Raw genomic sequence first — 11,147 nt, 5'->3', positions numbered from 1 at the left:
GTTACGCACTGTTGTAAACGGGGAGCACGTTTAATCACACGCATGCTTTATTCTATCACTATTTTGATGGCCTTCTAATTTATTCAGTCCTACACAACATCTTGACCTTTAATGGTGCTGGGTACCTTTCTGGTTTGTCCTTGCATGTCAAGGAATAATGGGTGCTTTGCTTTTGATGGCTATGCTTTTGGACGTTAGTTTAATGCTCTTTTATTGCGTTGGAATGGATAAGGATTCTCTGCCTCTTCTTAACACTGAGCCTTTGCCTTGTGGTAGCTTTCTACTTTCTAGAATACCTTTCGGAGCTGTACATCATATAGAAAAATGTTAAAAGGCACTCCGGCTCGACGCCTTCTATAAGCAAGTGACCTAGCGCTAGATAAGATGATCTTTTTTCTCCAGACCGTTAGGGCAACCGGTGTTGTATATTGCGAAGGAGAATTTTTGCTGGTCTAGGGTCCGAAGTGCCATCGGTTCGACTGATTGTGTTGAGTGCTTGGATCCGTGGGCTCCTTGGGCCTCCAAGGTGACGAGAGCTTTTCTGGGTACTTTTAGATTTTGGGCCTCCGAACTAGCCACATGCCAAGTGTGTTCGAACCTAATAATGGGCTGTGGACTCAAAGTATATATATTATATGGGGCAAAGGTTTTTTTTTTATTTATTTTATTGTGTGGCGTGGTGATAGAGTAATGCTATCGTATAATCATCCAAAAGATATTCTCACATCCTTGCTTTTCCTCCTTGAAGCTGGGCATAGTCGATGCAATTCAAATGCAGTTTTTATTCCTGTTTGGGTATTGTTAATGTAATATTGCGTTTGAAAGGTAGGAACACGAGAAAAGGCTACAGCCGCCTCCACCCATTAATATGGCTTTGGTCAAGGCCACCCAAGATGGTTAAGAAAAAGATGATCCCTAAGAAGAGTCTTGAGATTTACTGGGATCTGACTAGGATACCTGTCTCGATCATATCCAAGATAATTTCCTCGGAGTGATTTTGGATGTTACATAGAAAGTAACATGAAAGATGGGAACTTTGACGGGACACTAAGGACCAATATTTCTAGTCCTTTTTTATTTTTTTTATTTTTAATAATTCAGATATCAAATGTGAGAAAGTTCTATGAATCTATCTCTTCGAGCAAGTCTCGAACAGCATGTCCCAAACATGTCCTTTTGTTCGGACAAATAAGTCTTATAAAAATTCTTTTACATTTGTTAATGATTCAGATTTGGGAACTACATGGGTGTTTACCTAAAAAAACTTAAATAATCCAAGATCGTGAATAACCATAGTATTTTCTGTACAACCAATAACTTTGGTGGGATTGTGGTGACGGACTCGCCTACCAAGGCACTAGCTATGGCTCAAACTGAATATTCCACAGCGGGTGAGAACCCCGATGGTCACGCTCAAGAAGAGTAATTACACTGGTCGCCCATTCTCGCATTTTCAATTAAAAAAAAAAAACCCAATATCCTTTTTTTTCTTTTTTCTTGGGCAAATAATACAACAAACAAAAGCACACACAGAACCCCCCCCCCCCCCCCCCCCCCCAAAAAAAAAAAAAAGGTGTGGGGGACATAACTATCAAGGGAGTTAATATCACTAAACAGGGACAACAATAATCGTGGCCGGATCGGACAGGAAAGAAATGTGAATGCTTATACTTTGATCAGTAGATGTGACATCCATCTAACAAAGTTATGCACATGCTAATTTGTACTGTAATTAACTTTACAAAATGACCAAACTGAGATAAAATTCAAAAGCCGGAAAGCGGAAGAGAGAAAAAAAGTCTCAATTGCCATTCAAGTGGTAGGTCTCGATTGAGAAAAGTAGAACGCAACAACATATAAGCCGCTCTTTACTCAATTCGTTTGATAAAACTTTTTAGATAATTCTTTTTGTGTATTGGTTGAAAAAATGTTTTGATATGATATAAAAGTGATATTAATATTAAATTATTTGTTAATATTTTTGCTAAAATATGGACCGGCCATTTTCAATCGTTTAAACTCATTAATTTGGGATTAATTAAACTCCAAGGGCTTGAGATGGCCAAGACCGATGGTCCATATTTTTATACTTGAAAGCTATGTTGCTTGTCTATTTAAGGGTAGGGCAAACGGACGTGGATGGATATACGTCTCGACAAAAACAAACATGGAAATCCAAAATGGCAAAATGTGTCCAAGGGGTTGGGATTTGGGATCATCAGTTGTGGGGTCATGTGATGTGGATTTTGTCAGTGGACACGTCATCACTGGAATGTCATCCATGATCACAATTAAAGATCGAGAATCCAACACTTTATTTATTTATTTTTAATTTTTTAATTTTTTTTTTGTGAGATGATGAGGATATTGAAGATCCTAACAAAGACAGTACATGTGGTTAAAATAATTGAAGAGTACTTGAGGATGAGGATGAAGATAGATCATGGATTCAATAATTTATTATCAAGGAGATTAATAAAATATAAAAATTTCCCCTAGTCCTCATCTCAATTGATGGTTCTCTTGTGCATGCTTCACATTTGGGGCCTATTACAAGTTTTTTTTTTTTTTTTTTTTTTTAATTATATATATATATATTAAGATTTAATCATGAGTCTTCTTTAATGAATGAAACCAACCTATTTCGATCATAGATTTTAATTTAAAAATTTTCTTTTATTATAATCTTCTTACAAACTTATGAGTGGCAATTCTCATCTTATGAAATGAATGCCACATGATAAGCACCAGCCATGACGTGGTTGTTCATTTTATATTGTAGTTATTAACATAAAAAGTATTATATAAACTGTTATATCAATTTGTAAACATAATAAATATTATGTGACAATTTAGTGGATATATAACATAATAAATGTTACGGAACACTCCGATGATTTTACGCTTTGGAAAAGCTTAAGCATTTATATATATATATATATCAAACCCCGAAAATTGGGGAGGGAAGTTGCAAAAAAAAAAACCAAAAACATCACTAATAAAAGGTGTTTCTAATGAGTGCAACTAAAAGTGAGAGATATATATATATATATATATATATATACCACGTGTGCATTTGTGTGGGGGACAATTATTTGCTGGAGTTTTGGCGTGAGATGGCTTTAGAGCAAATTTTCTTGTTTTGTTCTTCTTAAACTTTCCTTTTGTTCTATATATCATTTTCAGGAGAGGATTTGGTTGCTAGTGCTCGATCATAGCATTGTTGATTTGGCCAAGTGCAATGAAAGAATCATTTTCAAAAACACCATAATTAAAAAATATTAATGCTATTTAATTAGTAGATTTTTTAATTTTTTTTAAAGAGAAAAAGAACAAAGCTAAGAAACATATAAGGGATAAGAGGAAATCTTTTCCAATAGAGAAAAAGAACTAAATAAAAGAAAAAATGATGTGAATGCCGTCAGATTAAATTTCGGTTGCGACCCAATTTGTCACATAAGATATTTAATTCACATAAACTCTATCTACGACTAGTAATGTTACACGACATTGACTTCTCATTCTTTTCAACCTTATATATCAAAATCTTCCGTCTCGTTTTCTTGTATATTTATTCCAATAAATGCACCCTATCAATTTAATTACCATTTGGAGGTAAACAAATTATAATGTTTTTTATTACACTCATTAGTATTTGATTATCAATCACAAGGATTTGATAAAAAATCATAAAGATTTGGAACTATATTCTAACAAAAATACACAAAATTAAAAAAAATTAAAATTAAAAAAAAAAAAAAGTTTTCAGAATAGATGAAAGTGATGGCCTTTTATTTTATGCAAGCTAGGTATTTTTATTATTTTCGGTCACGAAAGGAGAAGATTACAATTCCAATGGTAGATTTGTAATTAGGGGGGTACATTAACCAAATTGAAAGATTAAGATGATATTGCTAATTAAGTGATAGATTAAGGAGAGTAAATAAAATTTTTAATTTTTTTTTAATAAATAAATGAAAACACAAAAAGAAAGAAGTGGGGATTTGTATGGTGGGTGGGTTCTGCCTTATCCAGTCGCTTGGGACCATGTGCACAATTTAGCGATAGTCCGGAGTGTTGAACATAATTTGAATATGTCATGGTCAGAGCCATAAATAGAGGAACAAAATGAATGAAAGAGCAAACTGTATGTGTCCCAATTTTTTAGCCAGGTTCTTAATTTATGCCCGCAACATTGTTCCCATTAACTTGGACATCAAAATTTCAAATGGGTATAAAGAATGTGCCAGAAATCACTGGACAATTTGCAATGTGAAAGCTGAATATTATATTATACGTGTATTCATGTTTCTGGGATACCCCGAAGAAATTAAGGATTAGTAATAGTGCAAAAGTTTGACAAGGACTCTGATTACTTGTAACCAGAAAAATAATGACTTTGTCAATTTAGCAAAGAAGATAAGCTTTCTAGGCATGCACATGTCATTTGCGACATGTGTCTTATTTTACAGGTCATCAGTCTTTAATACAATGACACGTCAGTAAGTGCTAAATCATTTATAGAAAGATTTAAAAATAAAAAATTTATAGAAAAACAAAAAAATGACTCATAAAAATCAATTGATTTGATATCTGAAATTTAGAAAAACACGAAACCTTAGAACCTACAAAAGCAAACCCACCTTAACAAATGTTCAACCGAATTGGAAGGTCGCATGCCTGTTGATTTCTTGAAAATTTATTGCAAATATAGAAGAAGAAGAAAAATAATTATTGCATAATTTTTGTACATCATTTTTTTTAAATCAATCATTTATATATGGATTTTATACATTCAATGATTGATTTGAGAAATTAAAGTGATGTACAAAAGATGTACACGAAATTTACATGTAACATATTTCATTTACTTCTTTTCTCCAAAATTGCTTCATGACAATAAGATGTTGCAAGTAGGTGTGTGCATTTTTTTTCATAAGGTTTTGTTTTGTTTTTTTTTTTTTTTCTCCATAAGTTTTCATTTGTTATATTGATTGGTTTTGTGGGTTTTATTTATTTATTTTTATGAATGACTTAGCACTTACTGATGTGGCATTGCACTGTAGTGTTGACATAGATGTTAATGTGTCAAATGTGACACGCGTAGTAGATAACAAATCATAACTCTGACAGTAAAGTCACAAATGAACGATTTAAATTTGAGCAAAACTTTTAAGGTTTGTATTCTTGAATTTGGAAAGCCAAATGCTAAATCTAAGTAAGATAAAAACTTATGAGCTAAATATGAGTTTTTCTTTAATCCAAATTGCAAAAAGGGTAGGTACGAGACCCACCTGCCCAATATGCCCTCTCTAGTCACATGCCTGAATTGCGTGAAATTCAATCAGAAAAATTCAGAGTATCCCCAATCTTTTCACTTTTCCATTTTACTTTTGAGTCAATAGCCCTATATGGCTAAATCCACACTTTCATCATAATTGGGAAATCTAACAATATGGCCAGAAATTGTGAAAGGGTCCGGTCCATATGGGACTCACTTTTTCGAATAGCTAGCCGAGCAATTCAAAGCTTATTTGAATTGTTGAGCAGATGGGTCTCGTATAGACTCTCTCATAATTGCTGGAGATCTCAATCTCCTTCACCATGTCTAATGAGAGTCTTTCATAAAAAGACAAAAATTTCCTACAAATCAGTTTGTAGGAAATTTCATACAACTCACATATATATAAGATAGTAATGATTCATTGTCACCTTTTTATACAATTTTTCACCACCTTAAAAACTCAAAAAGTAATAGGGGACCACATTGCCACATAGACAAGGTGGTGAAAAATTGTATAAAAAGGTGGCAGTGAATCATTACTCTATATAAGATTGACATGTATCCATTGACATATGAGAAACACATGTTTTAATAGAATTTACTTCTTACATGCTTTTTTAATAGCATTAATAAAAAGACATGTGCTTCTCACATATTTAAAATACATATATCACTCTTATATGTGGGTGTATAAAATTTCCTACAAACCGAATTTGTAGAAAATTTTTATCCTTTCATAGAATGACCAGATTCTTTGTACCTAATAATTTGGACAGGAAATTACTAAATGTAACAATTTAGACAATAAATTATTGGATATCCCAATCTTTTTTCCCATCTTTGGAGAGAGCCTCTCATAGAATGACCAGATTCACTGTACCTTAATTAACCACCATTAAGGTAAAATTCCTCAATATATTCCACAAAATCTCCTCGTATTAATTCATAGGGATAATTGCACCATTGGTCCCATGGGTTGGTCTAAATTACGAATATCTAATTGTGGTACTATAATTACAAATTACAAATTACTCATTGAATCCGTTTTTCGTCCACCAAGTAAATAAAGTTCATTAGTAGATTACAATACAAATAATAGTTAGAGGTTGGCTCACTATTTATATGCATGACGTGGCAAATTAATAGATTCTGTTAACTTGGTGGACAAAAAACGGGTTTAAGGAGTGATTTGTAATTATAGTTTACCACAAGGACTTTCCGTGAATTTTTTGTACCACAGGGAGTGATTCGTAGTTTAGGCCAACCTCAAGGACCAGTGTGCAATTATCCATAATTCATAATCCCAGGAAAAGAAAAAAGAAAAAAGAAAAAAAAAAACCTCAGTAATTATTATTATTTTTTAATTCAACATCTTTTTAATCATTATTTTTAATTAATTAATTCTTCTCATATCATCTAAAACTCAAGGTAGTATTCAGTTTAATAAAATCCCACTCTCCGATTCATCTATAAATGCATCAAACCCACCATCTCTCTCCCTCAAAACTTTGCCTCCCTTCTCATCCATAGCCCCTCCGTCTCTCCCTCTCTCTCTCTCTCTCTCTCTCTCTCTCACTTTGCCATGGCTGAAACCAAAACCCAAAGCTTTGTCTTCTCCGACAAGAAAAGAGCCGGCTCCGATGCCTTGGACGGCGAGAACTTCATCACCACCAAGAAACAACAAATGCTCCCGTCGTGGGAGGACCCGGCTGCGGCGCTAGCGGCGGCGCGCCACGAATTCGGCGAGCACGGGGGCGTAAACATGTCCATCGAGGCCTCAGCTACCTTCACGGTGATGGAGCCCGAGACCCTGAGCCGCATGTTCGCGGGAGAGCTCGGCCCGGACCGAGACTTCTTCATCTACAGCCGTCACTTCAACCCCACCGTGCTCAATCTCAGCCGTCAGATGGCGGCTCTGGAGGGCACCGAGGCCGCGTACTGCACCTCCAGCGGCATGGCCGCGATCTCCTCCGTGCTCCTCCAGCTCGTCGGCAGCGGGGGACACGTGGTGGCCTCCCAGGCCCTCTACGGCGGAACCCACGCCCTGCTGACCCACTTCCTCCCCAGGGCCTGCAACATTACGACGACGTTCGTGGACGTGAACGACTTGGACATGGTGAGCAACGCCATCGTCCAAGGCCGCACCAAGCTCTTGTACTTCGAGTCCATATCGAACCCTACGCTTAGAGTTGCTAACGTGCCGGAGCTTAGCCGGATAGCCCACGAGAAGGGCGTCACGGTCGTCGTCGACAACACGTTTGCTCCGATGGTGATCTCCCCGGCTCGCCTCGGCGCCGACGTCGTTATTCATAGTATCTCCAAGTTCATCAGCGGTGGAGCCGATATTATTGCAGGTACGTGTCCGGGTATTACCTCTGTGACGGTTGGAAATTAACCTATTAATGACGTAATAACCTACGATTAATTAAACACAGGTTACCCTATTGGCTAATTGCTACTACGGGCAGCTAGTGTAATACGGGGGTGCTAATATTAGATGAGAAATGCTAGACATTCAAACACTTTTTTTAAAAAAATTTAGTTTTAATATGATGTGTCATAATCTTATAAAATCTGTCATTTTAGAAAGTGTACTTGTTTTTAGAAAAACAATATTAGGATGTTTAGCATTTCTCATATGAGATAGCGAGTGGACTTCACCGGCTTGTGTGCTGCCCGGACACTTGTTGGGCCATTGAACAGGGCAGAGCCCACCTACCTTTTACATGAATTGCTCCGATTAGAGCACTTTCTCAACTATTTTTTTTTAAAAAAAAAAAATATATATAGAGAATATAACTACTTTTTGATTTTTTATCAAAAAAATACTCCACAATAGCTTCTCTTCGATCACCTTTCTCTATATCAATTAAATATTCTTTATTTACTCTTTCTTTATACTTTTTTAGTTATGATTATTTATGTGAGAGGAGAAAAAACTTTTTTTATGATTATAATAATGCTTAGGAATGCTACAATACTTCCCAATGCAACTGTAGCATTTATAAGGAACATAAAAATATAGGAAAGTTGCTATGGGTGACTTTTTATGACTTTTTTGAAATCTTTCCTAAAATTTAAGGAACAGAATTCTTATAAGAAAGTTATTGTGAATGTTCTTATATGCAATACATATGCCTCATTATACCCGATTTAAATTTCATCTAGAAAATCATGGATTTGAGAACCAAAAAAATGAAGTTCAACAAATAAATATTTAATAATTGTATTCAATGTGAGATGAGAAAATTGTATATACTCAAGGACCGAATCCTTTGGAATCATGGAATATGATTATCTCAATTTAAGAAAAATTGAAAGTATTTATTTTAGGGTTAAGATTTTATTTTGTTTTATTTTATAGGACAGGTGACATCACATCACTTTACACATGGGTCTTGTCATGAGAGGGAGAATATGATTATTTTCATTTCATGATTCAGATTTTATTTTGTTGTCTTTAATTGTCTATATGATGTTCGTCATTTAAATAACGTGTTAAAATATTAACCATGTGACAAGATATATACCGCAAAGTTTAATATAAATCAGAAAATAAATCACTTGAAAAGAAGAGAATGATTCCCTAATAAATAATTTTCTAGGAAAACTATACTTAGTGGTATGGTAATCGTGAAACCCAGAATAAAAAAAATAAAAAAGTTGTAAAAGATGTAACGTTTACGATCAGACCCACGGGATGCTTTGGATTCATGCGTTTCATCTCGTGAATGAATGATGGTGGCGTGATCTGCTTTGCGAACATGCCACGTGATGTATGTGCTCGATCCTTTCAGTATTTTGGTTTTTTTTTGAGTTTTTCAGGACTAGATCACAGAGCGATGTCGTTTTTTCGTTTGTTGTTTTGTGGGCAAGCTGTGTAAGTATACATGTGATGTGTGGTCAGAGATAATATATTTCCCTTTGTTTCTGTGAAGGTCCACGTCTTAATCAGTTTAGAATATTCTCTGAGAACTTCGGATAACATATTTTAAAGGGAATGGAAAGGATTTGTCTTCTTTAGGCCGGATTGAAAGAAATTTTTCTAATTCAATTTGTTAAATTGACATTTGAGTTTAGGGTAAGTAATTCTTACTTGCCTTTTTAATAAGAGTAACGAAGCATGTGAGAATCACTTGTTCTAATAATATGTTTCGTTTTAAATGACCGTCTTAGCTTTTGATATTTGGTGTCTGTTTGATGTGCCTACCCAATATTGGCATTCCAAAAGGCGTGCATTAACCTAAAGCGTATATACTTTCACCTTTACGTTAAATCAAAACATCTTTTCAACGCATGTCGATTTAAGAGATAATGGGCACCGTCACGGCAGCTTAATATGATGATAATGAAATGTTTAAAAATAAAAAATAAAAAAACACGGTCTAAAAAGTATTAACAAATGGAGCCAATGACATGACAGGAGCGGTGTGTGGGCCTGCAAGCCTTGTGAACTCGATGATGGACCTGCACCAAGGGACTCTGATGCTTCTGGGGCCAACGATGAACGCCAAGGTTGCCTTTGAACTATCAGAGAGAATTCCTCACTTGAGCCTAAGAATGAAGGAGCATTGCCACAGAGCACTGGTTTTCGCCACGAGGATGAAAAAGCTTGGCCTCAAGGTCATCTACCCGGGGCTTGAAGATCATCCCCAGCACACTCTGTTGAAGTCCTTCGCCAATAAGGAGTATGGCTACGGCGGACTTCTCTGCGTCGACATGGAGACAGAGGAAAGGGCTAACAAGCTGATGTATCACCTGCAAAATAGCACCCAGTTCGGGCTAATGGCGGTTAGCCTGGGATACTATGAGACCCTCATGTCCTGCTCTGGAAGCAGTACTAGCAGTGAGCTGAATGATGGGGAGAAGGCTCTGGCTGGAATTTCAGCAGGGTTGGTGAGGATGTCCATTGGATACATTGGGACATTGGAGCAGAGATGGAGCCAGTTCGAAAAGGCACTTTCCAGGCTGCAGGATTCGGCTTCTTTCAACAAGTACTGATCGACCATTTTCTTCTGCCCCATTGCTAGAATAATCTGCCTTGGAGTTATTCTGTTGTACGTTGGTCGTTGTTCATGTTTATATATAATGGGTGCTTCCAGTCTGTCATTTCAGCTGTGGATGTTAAGTAATAGTTTTCCTCTGAACAGTGTAATGTTTTACTCAATCACCTATTGTATATAAATAATCGAGCTTCAATTCCCCAAATTAAACTTCTTTTGTGCACTTTTAAATGTCTTATTTCCAGATCACCAAATCCTCAAATAAGACTACCTACAAAAACAAGGAAGGTCAAGCTCAAAATGTCTCACCTAGGGTCCAACGGGGTCAAAGAAAGTAGAAGAACGAGAGTGTTTGGCTAGAATTGAACATACATCTGAATGATCAAATTTCCTTCTCTTTATAAAGTGTTTTCTGCGGGTTGTTGGTTAGAGGAGAGGTTCATGATCTAACGGATTTGATTTCATAACCCTCACTGTTGGACACACTTTTTTGAGCCATCAAGAATAACGGGATGTCAGTAATCCAAATGGCAGGGTTTAAGATATTGTAAATACAACTTCAAGCCCACTTCTCGAGGACTTATTAAGTGGTACACTAAATAGAAAATTGCCCTTTTGCGCATGGTCCATTTCCAACATTGCTGATGAGTTGCCTCACAGTTACGAGGATACAACTATCTAATATTTGTAAATATTAAAGGAAGGTGAAATGGGAGCTTGAAGTTGAAGAAAAGGGAAATGGTTGCTCAATCAAAGTCAAGCAATTTGAGGGAATGCCTTTAACACTGGTCTCTAGTATAAAGGATTATATGGGCACAGCCTAAGCAAAAGAAGCAGAAAGAAGAAAGATTATGTAAACA

The 11,147-nt window shown here is 36.0% G+C and overlaps 1 protein-coding gene across 1 annotated transcript; it reads left to right on the top strand.

The window, feature by feature from the left end:
- The first annotated feature begins 6,776 nt into the window (after nt 1-6,776).
- On the top strand, nt 6,777-10,393 carry LOC133854060 (methionine gamma-lyase). Its single transcript, XM_062290091.1, has 2 exons — nt 6,777-7,638; nt 9,708-10,393. The coding sequence occupies exons 1-2, from the start codon at nt 6,867-6,869 to the stop codon at nt 10,283-10,285; spliced, it is 1,350 nt and encodes a 449-aa protein (XP_062146075.1). The 5' UTR covers nt 6,777-6,866; the 3' UTR covers nt 10,286-10,393.
- The last annotated feature ends 754 nt before the right edge of the window (nt 10,394-11,147 follow it).

The sequence above is a fragment of the Alnus glutinosa genome, chromosome 13 (assembly GCF_958979055.1).
Source record: "Alnus glutinosa chromosome 13, dhAlnGlut1.1, whole genome shotgun sequence".
Lineage (NCBI taxonomy): Eukaryota > Viridiplantae > Streptophyta > Magnoliopsida > Fagales > Betulaceae > Alnus > Alnus glutinosa.
The sequence above is the reverse complement of the archived record's forward strand: the minus strand, read 5'-3'. Positions and strand labels throughout refer to the sequence as shown.